This window comes from Sitophilus oryzae, unplaced genomic scaffold (genome assembly GCF_002938485.1).
Source record: "Sitophilus oryzae breed Bouriz unplaced genomic scaffold, Soryzae_2.0 scaffold_177_pilon_pilon, whole genome shotgun sequence".
In the NCBI taxonomy this organism is placed as follows: Eukaryota; Metazoa; Arthropoda; class Insecta; order Coleoptera; family Curculionidae; genus Sitophilus; species Sitophilus oryzae.
The window spans coordinates 1,489,529-1,511,707 of record NW_022146479.1 but is presented as its reverse complement, the minus strand read 5'-3'; the positions used below and the strand labels follow the sequence as shown (position 1 = coordinate 1,511,707).

Sequence of the window (22,179 nt, the reverse complement as noted above, 5' to 3'; positions counted from 1 at the left end):
TGAAAAATATATCTTATTTTTACGTGAGGAATCTCCCCAAGAGAGATGGCACATGTTTTTTGAAACACCCTGTATATTTAGAAACCAAAAGAGTACTCGTAACGTAATAACATTTCTAATAAAAATAGACGAAAAAAATTTTAAGGTGCCCCCTTTTCGTACCGGTGACTATATTGTGAAAATGAACGAATTGTCAAATCTAACGCAGTACCATATTATGATCGAAAAAAAAGGCGTCAGCGATGGCTATGAAATGAAGATCGCTGTCATTTTATACGTAAATTATATGGGGAATGTCATCGACGTTCATTTCCAAGCCAATTGGACACCGTTTTTTTTCGATCATACGGTATTATTATTGCATGTTTCTTCACGCTGTCTTTCCTGTCGCGGCGCCGCTGGACATCGATTAACGAAAGAAAAATCTAAGCAACAGTCGCCGGCCTAGCGCGCCAGGTTATTAGACAAGGCAAGGTTGCCGAGCCATTTTTTACGCCGCCTTTTGCATATAGATAGATATGGTAGATAGAGATATTCGTACGTGGAACGTACGTATGTAAGAACGGCTTTGGGCGTGTCGAGCTACAAAAGCTCCGGAATGTCGACCGATCGCCCGTTCGTTGTACCGGAGCGGACTCCAAGTTGTGCCCGGAAAAAAATACACGCTCGAGCCAGTGGCGGTACACGAAATATTTGCACTGGGAAAAAAGATATCAGGTCATTTATAGATATCTTAAAAAATCAAAATAACATTAATACGGACCGTAACAAGGTTAATAACAGGGTTGTAACACCGTAACACAGTGTCTTCCTCAGAACCACCAAATATTAACTTGTATCCATTGTCACAGAACACATATTTGTATCCATACCTTAGTTATTTTTCATGTAATCCATTGTGTACAGGTTAGATCAAATTGGACGCTTTTAAAGAAAAACTCCCTTTTCTATAGGAGATAGACGAAAACTAATATTGGCGTCTGGAGCTCAATTTTTATCAAAAACAGGATGGTGAAAACCGCACATCGATATCCGTTATCGTTTCGGAGTTACGGGGTGTTTTTCAAAAATTTGCATTTTTAACAAATCACTGTAACTTTTTTGCTATAGAAAAATTTGTATTTTCAAAGCACCTTTATACATAGAATTTAATGGTTTAAGTATATATATTTTTTAAATTAATAATTTAAAAGTTATCAACAGAAAAATTGATTTTTTATTTGGGAGAAAGAGAGAGAGACACCTTGTATATTTTTAATTAACTGAAAAGGACTTAAAATTACCTTTCCAAAAATATAGCACACTTGATATTTTGTTAAAGTCCCCTTCGAAATACAGAATTTTTAAAAGTTCGCCACTTTAAACTAGTAGGCTTTGGACCCCTTATAGATGATCTGCCCCTACTGGAACTAGAAAACATATTTTTCCAGCAAGATGAGACACCGCCTCAGAACGCTGAAGTTATCAGCAAATTTTTGCAGTCAATTTCGAGAATAATTGAATAGCTAGCCAAGATCCCAGCCGTTGGCCATCTTGGCCGCCGGACTTAGCGCCTATGGATCTTTGCGGAAGAATAAAAGTTCTTATTTTTAAATTGCCCGTATAATCTAGACAAGAATTATAGAAGTACTTAGCGGTTATGCGAGGGTATCTTTCACCCCCACTGAGTTAATGAATTCCGCGAGAAATGTTCAAAAACGGTCCCGTCTGTCCATAACAGAAGACAGTCGACATGTCGAACACCTGTAGCTAAATCTCATGTCTTGGTTTACTATTTATTTTTATTGTTATTAGATATCTCACCGGCAAAAAAAACCGGCCACTAAAAACTAGACCCAATTTCAAAGTTGGATTTCTCGCGAACGACTTATTAGATTTTGATGATTTTTCTTTTAAATTGTAAATTAATTCCTCTGTAACAGATGCTACGTCAGAAATTTTTATTCCGAATTTATTTTGAGCATATACAGGGCACAACAATAAGACGAAGTTTTTTGCCCGAACTTTGTAACACCCTGTAGGGTGCAGCAGCGGTAGTAGCTATTGCTAACTTAAATCACATTGTAGCCTCAACTTTTGTGAGCATTTTGTTTTTTTAATCACCACATTATCTCTTTTTGTATGTAAAGTGAATTTGTGATTAACCCCCGGCTGGGGTTAATCACCGCGACCTTATAGATCTATTGTGTGTTCCTCTTTCTCGAGTTATAACGAGTTATAACTCATCATACAGTCTCAGGGCTTTAACAAAAGCCAGTATCTGAGACGGCTCCACAAAGGCCAGCTCTCCATCCTCGACATCAGACGTACCAAGGTTCATGGCACGAATGGTCGTCGTCTCGGCGCACTCAGTGATAAGGTGTTCTGGTGTTTCCCCATTTTCCCCACAAAATCTGCATTCGCCGTTGTTTCTCAGTTTCAGCCTACTGAGGTGTTCGTTGAAGAGACAGTGTCCTGTTAGAAACCCCGTGACAATCCGAAGATTGTTTTTACTTAAATCAAGGAAAACCTTTGATTTTTCTCGGTCATAAGTTCTGAGGAACTTTTTCGAGTGTCTTAGACCGTTGGAGGACACACATTCCATCTCTTTTTGTATTGGAGATACGCTGTTTTAAAACGAACGTCTCGGAAAAATTCAGAATTCATCTCGGAAAAGGCAGAAAGCTCTATGTGTAAATAATCAAGGCGACATAGGCGAAAACGGATTTATGAATATTTGCAATATGAGAAAAACGGTTGTCAAATTAAAAAATGCCATTATCTGTAACGGATGTTGCTCGTATTGTGGCTTTAATTGGGGATGGCCGAAGTCAACGTTATGTCTCCGATACCCTGGGTATATTTCGAACAACAGTCCAGGATGCCTGGAATCGGTATATGGAAACGGGAAATTTCACCAGACGAGTGGACACTAGATATTAGTCCCTTAAAATTTCTTTGCCTTTTTTTTATTTTTATGTTTTAGTTAGTTTACGTCTACGTTCTGATGTTTGATTTGATTTAAAGCTTTTTTCGAGGCGTTTGTTTCAAAGCAGCGTATCTCCAATACAAGCAGAGATAATGTCGTGATTAAAAAAAAACAAAATGCTCACAAAAGATGAGGCTACAATGTGACTTGATTGAGCAATAGCTACTACAACAACTGCTGCACCCTACAGGGTGTTACAAAGTTTGGGCAAAAAACTTCGTCTTATTGTTGTGCTCTGTATATGCTCAAAATAAATTCGGAATAAAAATTGCTCACGTAGCATCCGTTAAGAAGGAATTAATTTACAATTTACAAAAAAATCATCAAAATCTAATGAGTGGTTCGCGAGAAACCCAACTTTGAAATTGGGACTAGTTGTTAGTGGCCGGTTTTTTTGCCGGTGAGTGTAGTTTAAATGCGTTGATGTTGTTAAATATAATTTAAATTGTTAAAAATTCTGCATCTCTCATTGCAAATATTATTTTCGTTTTAATTTCTGCTCACAGCTAATTTTTTTTTGCATTACAGCCGGCGCCGTTCAAAGCCTACTTATTCAAAGTGGGCGAATTTTTAAAAACTCTATATCTCGAAGAGGAATCGAGCAAAATATCAAGTATGCTCTAATTTTGGTAAGGTAATTTTAAATTTTTTTCAATGAATTAAATATATACAGGGTGTCCCATATAAAAAATCAAATTTTCTGTCGAAAATTCTTAAATTATTAATTTTTAAAAAATTATACTTAAAACCATTAAATTCTACGTAAAAAGGGGCATTGGAAATATTTGCATAAAAATACAAAATTTTCCATAGCAAAAAAGTTACAGAGATTTGTTAAAAATGCATATTTTTGAAAAACACCCCGTAACTCCGAAACGGTAACAGATATCGATGTGCGGTTTTCACCATCATGTTTTTGATAAAAATTGAGCTCAAGAAACCGATATTAGTTTATCGTCTATCTCCTATAGAAAAGGGTGTTTTCCTTTAAAAGCGTCCAATTTGGCCCACCTTGTACATGATGTTAAATGTCCAAATGGTGAAAAGTTACGCGAGAAGAACTATACATTCCATTACATATTAATATAAAGTTTCGGCGGCGAATGTCGACTTCAAAAGAATGATATAAGAAACAAGGAAATGACAATACAACCAGGAATATTTTTAATAACAAATATGAACCACTGCGTAGTACGTGTCTTGAATATGACCAACTCTACAGTAAAGGTCGCCTAGTACGAATAAAAAATCTCACAATCAAGTTTCTATATCGATCGAAAAAAAAACGAAATAGCAGTTTATTGTCGTAGAACGGACTATAAGTAAATAATACTGGACCGGCTCGACTGTCGGTTCTTTTGATGATTTAGGGCGGTACCTTGCGTATATATGTCGTACCTATTTGGGTACCACATATGCGTGCGTTTTACACTAGGAAGTATTTGGGTAGTACTTAAGAAAAACTTTTTTTCTTTTCTTAAGGCTACTGTCTTAAGTAACTCCTTTATTATTTATTATTATATCATTATTTCAGCGTTATTACTTGGGTACCAAATACATAAAACGGATATAACGCCTATGGGCATTATAAACTTATCTACCAAGGTATTACACTGAATAAAAATACTAAGAAGTAAATATTTATCAGTTAGAATGTTACTGTAATTAAAACTAACAGGTCTCTGGACAAAACTGTTATTTTAGAACCTTTACTATACTTGAAAAATAACATACTTCTGTTAATCCCTGACGGGCAAAATTGTTATTTCTAAATAATAGGAGAAACAGTTAAAAATGTTACTGTAAAAATAACAGCTAAAATAAGATGCTTCTATTACTAACTGATGGACGAAAGTGTTATTTTAGAACCTTTACTGTTATTGAAAAATAACAGCGTAAAATGGCAGGATTCTCTTATTTCTTGATAGGCACAACTGTTATTTCTAAATAACAGTAGAAACAGTTAGAAATGTTACTGTTATTAGAAAATAACAGACTTACTGACAGATGCACAAAACTGTTATTTTGGAACCTTTACTATAATTGAAAAATAACTTACTTCTGTTAATCTCCGATGGAGAAAATTATTTCTAAATAGTTGTAGAAACAGTTAGAAATGTTACTGTTATTAAAAATAACAGCTTAAAATAAGAGGCTTCTATTACTGACTGAAAAATGTGCTATTTTTAAACCTTTACTGTTATTTAAAAATAACAGCAGAATCAGTTGGAAATGTTACTGTTATTAAAAAATAACAGGCCTACTGACCGATGTACAAAACTGTTATTTTGGAACATTTACTATAATTAAAAAATAACATACTTCATACTTCTGTTAATCCCTGATGGGCAAAATTATTATTTCTAAATAATAGTAAAAACAGTTAGAAGTGTTACTGTTATTAAAAATAACCGCTTAAAATAAGAGGCATCTATTACTGACTGATGGACAAAAGTTTTATTTTAGAACCTTCACTGTTATTGAAAAATAACAGCGTAAAATGGCAGGATTCTGTTATTTCTTGATAGGCACAACTATTATTTCTAAATAACAGCAGAAACAGTGTGAAATGTTATTGTTACTAAAAAATAACAGGCTTACTGACCGATGTACAAAACTGTTATTTTGGGACATTTACTGTTACAAAAAATAAGTACGTAAAATAATATTCTTATGTTATTTTCCGATAGGCAAACCTGTACTACTGTAATAAGAAACACACAACAAACTGTTATACTATCAATAGTAACGTTCAATTTTTTGCTAGTTATTAGGTCTATGTAAATGATATATAGTGAATTGTATGTAATAAACCTATATTGTAAATCCTAAATATTCGACGTGACCTTTAGCAAATTAACGATAAACATATTTTGTTGAAATTCGCCCTACATGTAAATAAAAAAACTGACAAGCCGCACCTGATAAAAATCGATGAATTATTACAACACACATTATTTTCGGTATTAAGGCAATTCCGTTATTAAATTCTATGCATTCAATTTTCAACGTAATTTGCATTATTAGATAATTGCCGATTAATTACAATAAAGTATGTATAAAGGCGCAATTATGCCATGTGAAAGAACAATTAATCTGATTTGAACCAAACAGCCGGTTGCCTTTCTATATTTTAATTGTAGAAAAAACATGAAAAAACGGCCATTTTAGACTTTGTTTTCCACTTTGTTGAACTGGTTTATTAAAATTTATAACGTAATTGAATTATTTAATGAAATATCTAGTTTTAATTTTATTATATCAGTAGGTCGGAATGTGCAACGGTATAATACGCAGTGGCAGCAAGTACCAAAGGGTGCTTAAAGATTAAAGTACTAAAATTTATCGCAGACCAGCAAAGACAGGAAGACTGTCAAAACAGTACTATCTACTAACAGGGCATTGCAAACTCAATAAACATCTGAAACTGATGTGGTTGATTATCTCAAAAGGATATTTCATTCAAAAAGGGAATGTTGAAAAAGGAGCTGGACAAATAGTTAGGCAAAGCAAATCACAGCTTGAATGTAGAATGTTTAGGAGGGGAGTTAATCACCGCGACCTTTCAGATCTATTGTTCCACTTTCTTGTGTTATAACGAGTTATAACTCATTATACAGTCCCAAGGTTTTGACAAAAGCCAGTATCTGAGACGGCTTCACAGAGGCCAGCTCTCCATCCCCGGCATCAGCCGTACCAAAGTTCATGGCACGAACGGTCGTCGTCTCGGCGCACTCAGTGATAAGGTGTTCTGGTGTTTCTCCATTTTCCCCACAGAATCTGCATTCGCCGTTGTTTCTCAGTCTCAGCTTCAGCCTCAGGTGTTCGTTGAGGAGACAATGTCCTGTTAGAAGCCCCGTGATAATCCCAAGTTTGTTTTTACTTAAATCAAGGAAAATCTTTGATTTTTCTCGGCCGTAAGTTCTGAGGAACTTTTTCGAGTGTCTTAGACCGTTGGAGGACACCCATTCCAAGTTACGGATGGAGTCTTCCAGGTTCTTCAGTTCCGCTTTCAGTTGGTTCCCGCTTGGAAAACAGAACGGTTCTGGTTCAGTTAGTGGAGTGTTCGCCCCTTTTCTAGCTAGATCATTTGCTTTTTCATTGCCTTCTATCCCTTAGTGAGCACGCACCCAGAGTAGGAGGACTTCATTTTCTTTGCCTAATCGACTTTGCCAAACTTCGAATTGATGGTTACTGAGTTGATCGCATTTAGTGCTGCTTAACAATCGGATTAGATGGCAATTTCCTGTTTTCGATAGTTCCTATCTAAGATAAATTGTACGCATCTGCTGGGGTAGGTAGGTAGTAAATCACAGTTTAAAAAATATGTTACTGACAAAATGGCTAAAGCGTGTGCAATAAATGCGCTTCGGTTGCCAACCTACCATTGTGAATTAAATCCCATCGAACTTATAGGGGCACAAATGAAAGGATTTGTAACTCAGAAAACACAAAGTTTAAGTTAAAAGATGTGCGCGCACTTATGAATATGTCGATAACACAAATCTCTGCCGAAAATTGAAGAAATGCCATAGACCACGCCATAAAAGAGGACCAAAAAATGTGGAATCTTGACAATCTCTTGGGAGAGACAGTAAAATCTCTGCTAATTTCAGTTGGAAATTCTGAACCCTCTGACTTCATTGAGGATGATTTATAATTACATATTATGTATTTTAATTATTGTAAATACTTAACATTAATTGAAATGGTTTTCTAAACGTGTGACATTGTTTTTTGTAGTTATATTATTTATGGTTTGTAACCTGATATATTCATTTAAGAATAAAAACTTAAAACTAGATTTCTTCACTAATATGTACGATAATTGAGTGTACTCGTATAATCCAATACTAAAAATACCAATAACGGCTAAATAAACATTTGTATTCCAATTATCATATTATTTTACGTTGTGTAACAAAATATATTTTAACAAAACTTAAAATAAATCTTAAAACCCTAATACCCGACACTGGTGCGGTCAGTACCTAAGAATATCTTCATGGACCTATTGTTATACGAGTATTTGGCATGTCACACTGTACACAATAAAACACCTTTTGCATTTATAATGATATCAAGCTTTAAGAAATAGACAATAATAATAAATACAAATTATTTTTGGTACTTAAATAAATGAGAATGTAGCTACTGAAACAAGTAACTTGTATAAGGATTTGACTCTTACCTGGATGGGACTATGCGTGGGTGAAAACTGCTGCGTAGGCGAAACTGATACAGAAACGCTGGAATAGCTGCAACAGCTGGAATGAGAAGCGTCCGAGTTATTCCTGCTGAGATTGGGCGTGAGGTTGACGTGACGTTGCGTCAGCGGGCTCTGATTTGGCGAACTGAAGACGGAATAACCCGAATGGATGGCGGAGTCTGGACTGGGAGTTGGTGGCACGTTAAGCGCCTTGTGCATGAGATCCTGGAAACATATCACAAAATTATTTAGACTTAAAACCATTTAACTATTAAAAAAACGTACCTTATGGCTAATAATAGGCACTCCGGTGGCAGGATGCCTCTGGTTCAACAAAGGCGAGTTAGAGGGCGTACTATGCAACGAATAACTACTTGCTGGAGGTTGTTTCAGTCGAAGCACCGGACTGTCCTTTAAATCTAACGTTGAATTGTGTTTGGACGCCGACACCGACAAGTTTTCGGGCAAGTGAACTGGCTCGTTACTCTCATCCACACACATACCTGAAAAAACATACCAGTAAGTAAAATTATGTGATGATAAATCAAATTAAGCATATATGTGGTGAAACCAAGAGATCAGGTAATAATTCATATTTTTCTGGTTCTGGATAAATGATGAACTCTTGTTGACTAATTCTGGAATAGATATTTTCAATTAGACAACATATGGTGTTTAGTTTGTAAAATCGTGCGGTTAAAAGAAAACAATTGCTTAAATTTCGAAAAACGTTTAGAGAAAGAATTGACTTAAAATATAAAAAAATGTGAAATAAAACTTTTAGAAATGTGTATGTGTATATAGGTATGTATTTATATTTTTGTGACATTATTATTTAAGTGTCTTTTAAATCCTACCGTGGAAAATTTCTGTAAAGAACATTGACTGACTGGATTTTTAGTGAAATGGCACTAGATCACCTGTTTAAAAATGTAAGGGTAGGTGGTAGGTTTCATTTTTACATAATTTGTATTTATTTTTCGATTTATTTTCCTTTAACTAAACGTACAAGTATTTTGTAAGAAACCAATTAAATTTGGTCGCGTCTTAAAAAAAATCGCCGCAATAATTTTAGATATTGACCGCCCTACAATAATAACCACAAGCCGCCACTGGTGGATAAGTTAATATATAAAAATTTCGTTACTTTCCTTTATGAAAAAGGAACGTGAAAAAAGTGCAAGACCGCAAGACTCTTGTATACTGGGTTTTGGTCTTGCAATGGTCGGTCCTGATTAATTTGTAAATCTAAAGCTAGTATGTATGTAGTATATCTAAAGCTAGTATATCTAAGTAATTGTAAATCTAAAGCTAGTCTTGGTGTTGTCTGTTTCTGCAACTCCAAGACCAAGACCAATATCGCTCATCACTAAAACAAAGTCGTTTTTTGTCGACAAATACCGGATTTATTGCGCGGACAAAACTCCTAATGCTATTGTCGCGGCGTGCTGCATCTTTTACTATATTTAATCTAAAACAGGAATAATTCTGTATAATCCAGATAATTCAATTATTCAACTTACCGTCTCTTTCGCCGTCGCTCAGCTCCCCCTCCCAACTCATCGGCCTCGGCAGCTCCTCCGCCTTGCTCTTCTTGCTCCTCAAATTGACCGCCTGAAACTCGATCCTGGCCAGTTCGGCATCGATGTCCGCGCCGTTGGCGAGTGGCGTGGCAGCCGCGGGGTGCGGCGCGCTCCGAGTCCTAGGCGGCTCGGCCACGCCCCCGCCTGGCTGCGCGCCGCCGTACTCCATGTTGATGGGCGTGACCGAAACGTTCGGCGGGCGCATGTCCGTCGACATGACGACGTCGCGTCGCGCTCGTATTACCGAGGATCAGCTGGGTGCGGATGGGGGCGTGGCGAGGGGCGGCGCATCGTCGGACGGAGGCGAGGCTCTATGCGAACTGGAAATAAAAGAAAAGAACGTTGTACTGTGCAAACTATTTAATCGGAACAGCTAATTGTAACGACCTATTTCGATTAGCGAATATATACACTATGCATATTATATTATATTGTGCAAAAAACCTTATGGATATTTATGTAAAAATAATAGATACATTGATATATACATATTGATAGGTATTTGTTACATCTTCTTACACTAGGGTTGCCACCCGTTCTCTATTCCAGAGGACAGTCCTCTTTTTGATCTTACTGTCCTCTTTTTTACATACCAAACTCAAAATCTAAAAAATATTCGTCTATCGTCACAATGCTTTAAAAAATTGTTAATCTGTGCCTTTGGCTACTCCCACTCGTTTGTACAGAAAAAAAATGAAGAAATATTTATGAACAAGAAATTTGTGGAAGCGATGAACATGCTTAACTATTTTATGTTTATTTTCTGTTAGCTTATGTTTTGAAAAACAGTTTTGTTGAAAATGGTTTGTTTTATTTTAACAAGTTTTGGGTATAAAATTTTTAAGAAAGTAAGAAAGACCATCAATCGTATACCGTTAACATAACTTTTTGGTAAATACTAGACATTTCGGTGAGGTTTTAAAAATGTTTCGTCTATGCCTCTTTTTTACTTTCTCGGCCTCTATTTTTTATTTTGAAAGTTGGCAACCCTATCTTACAGTGCCATACTCTATCCAGAGCCGTCGGCTACCTCTCGCATGTTGGAATGTCGCATCTCGCATGTTGTGTGTTGTATGTCCAAGCTATACAGGTATCCAAAGCTGATATTAGCTCTCCGTGTTAAATCATTCGCCAGTGGCAGTCAGCTGACATTTGTCACCCTGACCCTAAACCTGACTGTCAGTATTTACTGAACCGCGGGTTCATTTCCTGAGATGAACCCACCACGGACGTGGGGCACCCAGGTTTCACTTCCATATAACAAGTTTCGTTTTTGGTGCCCAAGTCATGATTGTAGAAAACGCTGTCTTATAGTTTCCAGAATGCTAATTCTGTGGTGAATTTCAGAGTCGATATTGGCCTTTTTCGGAGTCAAACTACCGAGGTACCGAATTCCGCTACATATTCCAATAGTTCTCCGATTTTTATAGCAGCATTATGTATATAGAGAATACTATATTTAAAAGAAGCTATTGAGACATATACAGTATTCCACACCATGTGAGCTCCTATGGCAAGCATAGTATTTAGTACCCAATTGTATTCATTGCATAAGCATAGAAAGTAAAGAAGTTATATTTCTCTTTTATGTTATCCTGAACGTTTGCTATTAGCAACTTGTTCCCTCTGACCACACACATACATTCTCAAGCACTCGTAAACGGACTCGTACGATTTTTTAGTCGTCGCAATAATCGACTTGGGTTTCTTTTTTCTAACGCGCCAGGCCGTGTTCGCCTTGGAATAACGACAAAGACGGCGGCAATCGAGCCGCTGTTGGAAAAATTCCCTTCGGTGGAAGGTTGCTTTGCTTGGACAGGTAGGGACGGCAACGGCATATCGATCATTTTCAAATATAGATATAGATATATCGTAGTAAAATTATCGATACTGGAAATAGCCAGCTTTATTTCCACACGAACTTCCACTAGCCATAGTCTTTATAGACTTTGAGAAGGCTTTTGACACTGATGACAATAATTAAAGTCCTAACGAAACAAGGACAGACAGGCCTTATATAAAAACTCTCGCCTAATTGATACAAAGAAGTCAAAGCAAGAGTAATGATATATAAAACAAACTCAGAGTTCACATCTGGCAAAGGAGTAGAGAGGGTAGATATATCTCCAAAGCTGTTTACAGCAACATTAGAAAAAATCTTCCGTCAACTGGACTGGGCCAACAAAGAATTAAAAACAGTTGGAGAATATATTAACAGTTATATATTAACATATAAAAACCCCAGGTAATGTCATCTACAAAATCAAATCCCTCAAGTGACAGGACACCTGGCAAGAAGGACGGACAACAGATGGACCACAAAAATTACAGCATCCACGAGGAATTAAGAGACCTAGAAGTAGACCAAACCTGAGATGAGACCATGATATTAGGAAATTAGCAGGGATAACTTGGGCCCGCATAGCCAACAATAGACAACAATGTGTCCAACTACAAAGAGAGTATTTAAATATGTGATGGAGGCTCCACCATGTGAGGGAGGCTACACTGACCGGATAGCTGTGGCCATTAAACCAAAATACTACTACATTATATCTCTGACTACTACTAACTTCTACTAGCCAACAATTTGTTTTGTGCAGTCTGTGGTCTGTTTTTGTTTAAATGTGTTGTTCATTATTCATGTTGGGGATTTATTTTTAAATTAATGTTAATTGTTAGGCAACCACTAAACTCATAGAATATGTATTTCTTTTGCATAATCAAAATTGTAACTAAATTTTACATAACCAAATTGTCACTCTAAATCGCTCTTTTTTAGACAGATGTCACTCATTATTCAATTCATTATTCGAATTCTCAGAATGTTGTTAACAAAAGTTTCATCTTAAAATAAAATTTTAATTAATCAGAATTGTTTATCTCCATCATTTACCGCGGGTTAATAATACAGAAAGTACAGGTCAATTACAAACAAGTCATTATTTATAGTGATTTACAGTAATTTTATTAAATTATAGGAATATTCTCGTTGGTTATTGGTTTGAAATAAATATGACAGTGTCCTCCAATGAAAATGCGAGTTACTAACTCTAAATTAATTCTAATTCTGAGCTGGCAAATGAGCTAGATGCTTTACCTAGACCGTTATTCAGAAGCTACAAACCTATCGATGAAAATATGCATGAAATCAAGGTTGGTACAGTTTCAAGCTTATTATTGTGATTTTCTTAGCCGCGTATGGGACAGATCGTTCTCCAGTGTCGCCACAAGCTTATTTCACATAGGGGTACACAAGCGTATTTCACATATAGTTTCACAAAGGGGTAGATCTACCCCGAATCATGTCATATTTACTTCAAAAGGAAGACACTGTCGCTATTACTTTTCCTCTCGCTAGCTCATGCGTCACGGCCGTCTCGCATGCGTGTCGCGGCCGTCATCCAAGGCCGTGTGTCACGGCCTTGAATTTTTACACTCAACGGGCGTAAAGAAGTTTTACTTCAAAAATGTTTCTTTTGTCCAGATCTACTACCCCTTAAAAAAGCATTTATTTATGAGACACCCTATATTATATGTAGCAATTCACATAACGACGTAACATGGTTTTGTCTATCAAAATCTTACTAGATTTTATCAGATATATCGATATTAGCCATACCAATAAGTATCGAGATTTTTTTAAGAAACCCCATCCCTACCAACAGGACGACAGGCGGCTTGGTGTGAAGGTGGCATTCCTAGCAAGCGTTATTGCTTTTTTTCTCTCCTTATCTTTTACCTATGTATTTTCTCGACGGGTTTACAACTACTACGCGGGATGTGGAAACAGAAGTATTGCTTATTTTTTGACACAGTTTACCACTTGACTCGAAATTCCTTAACTTTATACGCAATGAAAATATCAGGTTTGTAGGTAATACGCAGGATGTGAATTTACGGTTTTTCTCTTTCAAAATATTTTCACCTCTTTGCGTATGTTTTTTATGTTCGCTAAGTCGTATATTTAGAGGACGTTTTGTCTCTCCATTGTACGACTCGCCGCAGTCACAAGGTGCCTGGTAGATGCATTCTTTCTCTTGTTTTGATGATTCTGGTTTTGTTTTTGTTAAGGCACTTTGTTTGGCTATTCATCTGATCTTTTCTGATCTTGTTTTCAAATATGGAATCGACAGGAGAGAGAGTGAGACCATCTTCCTCAGGCTAGTGCGGCGCCAATGAGTCAGTCTTTCAATTGTATACAATGTCCAATAGTTGCGTCGGGCACAGAAAGTAACTAAAATAAAAGAGTGTTTAGTAAATAAAAGAATGTTGCATAGTTCAGTTATGGCTCCAAAGCGTAACCACCTGCTACCTGTCGCATGTCATGACAAGATTGACAAGTGACATGACAGCAAATTATTTGTATTTTGTTTTGAATTTTGGAATTTTGTTATTATTTTGTGTAGCATATTATTTGTCTGTTGTTGTATGTTTAAACTGCCCGCCTTTTTTTCTGGTAGGAAGTGCAGATACCTATTTTACCGATTACGTCTGTCATATTTCCATTAGTTCAGTTAGGACTCAAGGGTGCGCTACTATCGGTCCTGGTTTAACGTACTTGCCTACTTTTGACTATGGAAATGACATGTCTTTTATTTTATATTTCTCTGATACTGATATACCGTAGTTCTGCTTTCAGTTGACAGAGTGAGTGGTTGCCGGTGACAGTGTTGCCAAAACTACTGATTAATCCGTAGATTTACGGATTTTGGGTACAGTACGTTAATAATACGGATTTTTTTATCATTATACAATTTAATATAATATTATATGATTAAACAAAGAACGACGTCAATAAAAACGTGGAAATGAAGATCGCTGTTATTTCATATGTAAAATATTATAGTAAATGTCAATAATCATCATTTCCAAGCCAACTTAACGACTTTGTTCGATCATACGACATAACATACTCAGAACCTATAAAAGAATTTTTATTTTTGTTATTTATTCTATGTTTAACATGAATACGTTTTCAATACATAAACACGGATTTTTCATCCAAAGATATTTTCGTCAAATGTATTACAGATATTACACATTTTAATAATGGCAAAACTGTCGCTTTCAGATCCACACCGTCTACGATATGCCTTCGCTGGCCGAATTAGAGAAAATAAGTTTTATGCGTTGACCGCAGAACGATTGGTGTCTCCACCGTACAGCACTTGAGACGTAAGGGCAAATCAAATCAGTCTTGTCACATATGCCCATTAGGTTGCGCATCTTCTTATTTCTTTCAATCAACGCTGTTACATTTTCAATCAACGCTTTTACGTTAGTCAAGGAGAAACCGCGAGTAACTCCCTTCGACTTTCTTTTCCTTTTCACCCTGCGTAAGTTGGGACGTGTAAATGGACCCGAAACCGCGACCACCATTGTTTACAGACCACCCAGACGTGTGCTGACCTCGCACGGCGTCTCAGTGCGTCGTCGTTTCGAAACTCTTTTTATTTTTCGGCGAGTGAGACGTAGGCAGTACCTTGGCAGTACGAAGAAGTCGAGGCGGCCCACCAAAGCGTTTTTCCGATGACCGACATATTACAGCAGAGAAAGAGCGAGTACCTCGCATACCTGCCTGCTCTCATAGACATGTATAACAGATTAACCATTTACAATGACTTGTTTTGATCCATCATAAACAAGCAAGAGGTAAATAAAACCGATTGTTTGTTTATTTACAGTTGGACTTGGCCACAAGCGTAATACAATCCCATTTTCAAGATTTGAAAACGTCGTTGGGGTAGTTTCAGATTTTTTAACAAAAATAGAGAAAGAATGTTAGTTAAATGAATTCTCAATTTAAGCTAAAAGCGTTTAGAAATTATATAAATAAAAGTTAAAAGACATGACAAATATATTATCTACAGAAAAAATAAACAGTATAGGCTTCAGTTGATTTTGAAAATTCCTATCGCAGCGCTCGATACGGCAGAAATCAGAAGTTTTTGCTCTGTATTTCACGCCGTCCCGGTTACAGTTCTGTCGATCGCATTAAAATAATATTGAAATCGTGGCTTTATCATAATATTTAAGTATTTTAGTTTTTTGCTACTGCAGTTATTGAAACTATAAAACACTCAGGTACGAGGTTTGTGTGATGTAACGCTGTTTCGGATAGTAAAAATTAAATGAAAAAGAATTTTAAATGTTATTAAAATTGTCGAAAAAATGTTCGGAGGGCGTAATTACGTGGTTGTTGGGTGCAATAACATTCAATAACTCAACTTTCCCGGATATTCAACTCTCCTGAAACACTTTATAGCTTTACAACTTCTCAAACCGAGTTGATCAAAATCAAAAATGGATTCAACAAGCAGCTCGACGAAACAAGTGAGTAAACAAAGTGCTCATTACATAAACAAAAAAATAAATAGGCATATACTATGAGAGGATCAATTATAATTTGCAATATTAATGGTATACTTGTTTTAATCAACTCGTGCTTAAATTTCTTATTAACATTTTTTTAAAATTATAATTGCTTACCTTTAAAAAAATCACTGTAACCGAAATAGCCCCAGTTATGTCTCTATAAGACAAGTTAGACCTTCTGAAGAAGATATCAAAATATTTAGTTTTTTATTTATATTTTTAGAATTTTCACAAATTATACTTCCTAAAACAGCCTCTACACTATGCGGAGAACTCTTCGAAGCAGGACAATTCAATTTCATTCACAATTTCTTCGACGCATTTCGTCGCCCAACTTTGTCGCATTTCCAGTTGTCTTGACCCACTTCGGTTTGCCTCAACCTACTTTCGATTCTTAAAAGCGCCTGAAACTACTCGTGATGAGGACTTGAAGGATTTTTTTGGCATTTCCTGTTGCCTCGTTCAATTTTGTTTTGTTTTGAACTATTTCCAAAACGTGGCGGTATCTGTACCCGAGGCAAAGGACTTTTTTTCATAAATCTCGGTGAAATAAGTAAACATAGGCGTTTCTAAAATAGCTGCTGTTACGATGATATTTCGTTAATTAAATCTCGTTTTATGTTGATATAATATTCCACAAGATTACTATTTGAACACGCGTTTATAATATGTAGAGTAGATATTTAAGAACAAAACCTTTCACTCAATCAAATCACAAAAATAATTCCAAAATGTTTATTATTTAATTTTATTATAATGAATTAGTATATAAATATTGTATAAGTATGTTATGTTTGTTTAAGCAGCCTTAATTTATTAATATAACACGGAGTTCCGCTTTTAATTTAATAAAATTAAAATCACTGATACTAATGTATGTTGATACAGGTATAAAAAAACAGCTTTCCCAAATCTGCCCTTTTTTGAAATAGCCCTTTATTTGCAGGGAGTCATACTAATTTCTATACCAATCCTGTAATATCGAGAAAGGATCTTTTTCAGTTTTAAGAAGACAGATTTTCTAAATTATGAATTTCTAAGTTTATTACAAGCTTTTTTTTCATATATTATTGACAGTACAAAAAAAATCCAAATGACTGTGCTGGGTGTAAATGACACTCTTTTGCGCTCCATGAAAGGTGCGAACCAGGCGAATGAAACTGCCATTTGAATTTTGGAAACACGGCGGAGTTTCTGCCAGTAGAGGGATAGATGGCGCTGCGTAGAAATTTCATCTAAAGTCCCTAGATATTCATCTAGGGACTTTAATTTCATCATGATTTTATCAAGTCATCCACAGAGTATAGTTTAATTAACAATTCGTTTGATTCTCTGTGGAGTAATTGGAGTAGTTGGAGTAGTTGAAAAATATAAATATTTATATAAAATGTTGATAATTTAACAGTGATGTGCTTTGTTACCCTATGAATAAACATTGATATGAAGTTGCTTTCGCCAGAAACAATTATAATTAAATAATTTAATAAAAATTTAATTTCTAAGTGACCCGGATTAGTTAGATTTATTTTACTGATCTATTGATTGAAAAATAAACGTCATTCCATATTTGGCAATGTCTGTCAGTTTCTGTGAAGTGGAAGTGAATTGTGATTTGTTTTTATGGGAATATTTTACGGATTTTTGCGAATTTAGAGTATTTTGGACGATAGGATTGTGAAATTTAAAAACCAAGTAGTTTAATATATAAGATGAATTAATCCCTGTGATAATTTTTATGAAATTTCTCATAATCAAAACAAATTCTTTCAACAAAATGGCTGTCTCAGAAATTTGGAAGATCATTAATTTTAAAGTTTTATTTAAGTGTATTTATATCGAATCAAGAATTTGTATAACATTAAAAGCTTAATTTTAAAGGTTGTGCAGTAATTTATGTCAGTGTACGCTTTTAGATAAATATTAAATATACAAATTTGCAAAGACAAACAAGTAATTTTAAAAAGATCATTTATTTATTTAAACGAGTATAATCATTAATCATTAGGTTGAAAATATATTTGTATTTACTTATTTATATATTTTCTATACCCTTGTATTATTTATAAGCCCTATATGTCCTGTTTTATTTGAAAAAAAAAATGCTTCGAGTCATCGAGAATAGATTTAATAACAATTTTGTCCCTTGGCTTTGTGTATTATATAATGTGAATTGTAAGATGTTTCTATTTGAATAGGTCATTAAAGTTGAGATTAAAGTTATACCAAATTATATTCACGGTAACTATATGTCTTTTATATAATAAATTATTTATTTATAATTTATAACCTTTTTTATAATTACTTATAACTGATTGTATAAATTCTGATAACTTTTATATATACTTGTATAGTGTTGAATGTGTTATATGTAATTTTATTAACAATGTTATAATAAAATAATCAAGTTACAAATTTTTCGTGTTTTATTCTAATTTCAGGGATAATTTCAACCTAGATTATTAATTTATTTGTATCAAAATACATTATTTTTATTTTGTAAAATGTTTTGTTACAAATAAGTTCATAATCTAGATTGAAATTACCAAATATAAGTAAAAAACTTATGAACTGGCAGTAAAGATCCATTTAAAAATATGGCGCGAACTTTTAGTTCTGCCAGTAGCCCGCTTGGATCGCGTCGAGCGCGTGTTTCCAGGCTTTAACATAGGAGTTTTCATTTCTTTCAGTTAGTTATTCTATGGTGCGAACTGCATCAATTTGCGGTAACGCTTGGACTATTCTAGTTGAATGGAAAAATTTATAATATTTAAAATTAGCCCTACAAATGTAATAAGAAAAACAATTTGTGGATAAACATCCGAAAAAAACGTAATCTGGATTTTTGTCAAGCTAAACATAGCATTTTACCGTGTGTGCAGCGGAGAATGCACCAAGCCTATATTATTTGACTGAGTTAGAACAAAAGTACTGGATAAAGTCAATCTCCAATTAATTATTTTTATTGCCAATCAGTAATAAATCTATATCACATAAAAATTAATCGCCTAATCTGACAACTGTGGATTAGTGTACGACAAAAAATCGTCAAAAAAATTTCGAAACGTAAAAAACTGAACCGCGGCCGGCCTTGATTGTTATTCCAGTTTGAATATTTATTATTTTTTCTCTTCCTTCGGCATTAAATCAATTAGACATCGATCGATCGGGTGTTGGTTAGGTCATTTTTTTTCGTACGGTACCGACGCTGTTTCAACGTTCCGCTAGGTTGCGCCAACGGGTTCTGTTACCGCTGATAGTCGTCCGTTGCAAAAAACAACCAGCAAGAGGAAAAATGGACGATATTATACATATTAGGCTTGCACTGAGAAAACAGCAATTTGTAAACGGTTTTATGGAAGCCTGATTAACTATGACTTGTTTGTGAATCTCCTGGAAACATGTCTATTTATTTTTTTCCATATAGCAACTGTTAAAATTGCCTTATATCTATCAAAAATAGTAGATAAAATAGTACTTTAACCGCAAGGGTAGATTAAATGATAACAGCGAGGATAGGTTAAAAACTTTATTTCTTCCAAAGAATATACCTAGCTAGAAAAAGAATGGGCTCTGCCATACTGAAAAATGGTCCTACAGAAGTGGCGCCATCTATTGAGTAGGGCTTGTTTTAAATGGGTCGAAGCGCGGGCTTTTTAAATGAGCTTATTTATTGAATTTTACTCTAAAATAATTAAATTTGATTATTAAATCTTATTTTTTTACACAAATTCAACAATACTAATAACCAGTATCGTTGTGATGTGTAAAAAATAAGATTTAACAGTATAATTTATACGATTATTAAATAAAATTAAAGCCAAACATGTGAAATATTATTTATTATTTAAAGTTTTCATTTAGAAGTCAAATATTTAAACATCGTTTATTATTATAAAACAAGACCAACGTAATACGCCCAAAGTTTTGTAAATGGAGTAAATATAATAAATAGGTACTTAAATGATAGCAAAAATAAAAGACTTACATTATATTTTTAGGGCAACAAACAAAAGGAATTGTCTAATTAAAAGACATATAACAAATTATAGTTTGAAAAACATTTTGATAATCATTTATTTGATAATATTATGATTGGTGCTATGACAACGACAATATTTTTTGAGAATTTGACAATAATATGACAATGGCCGTTGGAAACTGTGGAAACTACAAAAAAATTCTGATTTAACGCCATCTGGCAATAACTAGTAGCAACTTCTTAACCTAAAAATGAATTGCACTACCACCCATCTACCATCTAGTGGCTAGGGCTGGAACTATTTTATTTGAGATTTCCGTGGAAACGGTGGAACCGCTTTTGCTATTTCACTTTCCCGCACCTGATTTCTTCTCGCACGTTTTTTAATTGCTTCCATTTTCGAAAATTTTTGTATTCCTTTTCATAAGTTATTCGGGATTTAAATGAAAGTAGTTTGGATATGGAGTTTGTCGCCTCAGCCTGAATATCTGTTGGTAATTTACTTATTTCGTTTTGAGCCATTTCTGGCTCCAATTGAAGCAATCGACACGAAAGAGAATTAAAAAATATTGACTCAAAACTGACAACTAAAGAGACAGCTTTATTTATTTGTCAAATTACATAGAAACCAACGCCAATCCAGCACAATATTTTTTCTACTCGTAATAAATTCCTTAAAATAATAATTTCTGAATATTTTTTAAAACCTAACTCGCTATGGAAAAAGATATTGTTTTATACACGACGATAAAATTGCATTATCGTCTCCCGAAATTAATTCACGAGCGATGAAATCGCGAGTCTTGTATAAAAAATAACTATTTTTATATCATGAAATTAGATTTTATAAGGATAGATAGATTTTTGAGGTGGTTATCGGCCTGTTCCCCTGCGACCTTTTCAGATCTATTGTGGTCCTCTTTTCATCTCTAGGTTACATCCTCCAGTCCTAACCTTTCCAGGAAATCAAGCAACTTGGACACTGAACCCTCCATATAACTTTATCATGGCTTATCATTGCCTAAAACAAAGAATCGTAGATTTTCCAGGCTGTCGCATTGACTTGTTCTGTCCTTTCTTCTGCAGATTGACAAAACCTGCATATGGTCATTATCCGTTAATCCCATCAGCAGGGTTGGGTAGATAGAAAATTTATATATTCTAATTTTTTTTTCAATCCAATTTAAAAAAAAACATTTATATATTCTGCCGTATTTTCTACACCAACTAATTTTCTACATTTTTTACATGTCCAGACGTAGAAAATTCCAGACAGAAAAAAAAATTCTAATATCGAATCTAAATCGATTACTATCTCTTATCTTCAGGGAGTTAGTACCGTCAAAGTACCATCACAGAATAGAGAGATAGCGCGCGCACACATATTACAGTTTTAACGCTTAATAGAATTTAAAGAAAATAGAAAGGAAGAAACCTCTAAAAGTGACAAAAATGCCTTTAAATATAATGGAATGGAGAACTTAGCTAATATTCTCAATGTTATAAACAAAAAATATTCTTTACTTACTGAATGTGCTCGGATTTCATTCGGCCTTTCTAAGTGGTTGGCAGCGGTTCTTTATCTCAAAAAATGATATCTGAAATATTAGAAGAAAAAAAATATTAGTCATACATACAATGTACAGAATGAGTTTTAAATAAGTGCAAATATTTTTAGGGGTGGTATATTTCGACCACAGGAACACGGCTATTTTCGCAAAAAAAAGATGTTGAGAATCGTGCATTTTGTTTTAAATTTTCCTGTATATTTTAGAAAACTTTTTAGAACTGCCTGTTACCGCAAATTTTCCCACGGTATAATTTCTTAATCTCTGATAGCTAGAAAAAGAATGTACTCTGCCATACTGAAAAATGGCCCTACAGAAGTGGCGCCATCTATTGAGTAGAGCTTGTTTTAAATGGATCGAAGCGCGGGCTTTTTAAATGAGCGTATTTATTGAATTTTACTCTAAAATAATTAAATTTGATTATTAAATCTTATTTTTTACACAAATTCAACAATACTAATAACAAGTATCGTTGTGATGTGTAAAAAATAAGA

The 22,179-nt window shown here is 34.6% G+C and overlaps 1 protein-coding gene across 3 annotated transcripts in view; it reads right to left on the bottom strand.

Annotated features, from left to right (window-relative positions):
• The window catches only part of LOC115882266 (nuclear hormone receptor FTZ-F1 beta), a 52,648-nt gene that overhangs the window by 6,176 nt on the left and 24,293 nt on the right, over positions 1-22,179 (bottom strand). For all 3 annotated transcript variants that reach the window (XM_030900209.1, XM_030900210.1, XM_030900211.1), the window contains exons 2-5: positions 21,646-21,715; positions 9,701-10,080; positions 8,463-8,680; positions 8,160-8,402 (exon numbers count right to left, since the gene is read on the bottom strand). In XM_030900209.1, the coding sequence (XP_030756069.1) occupies positions 8,160-8,402; positions 8,463-8,680; positions 9,701-9,977 (738 nt within the window). In that variant the 5' untranslated portion in view covers positions 9,978-10,080; positions 21,646-21,715. The remainder of the gene's footprint in view (positions 1-8,159; positions 8,403-8,462; positions 8,681-9,700; positions 10,081-21,645; positions 21,716-22,179) is intronic.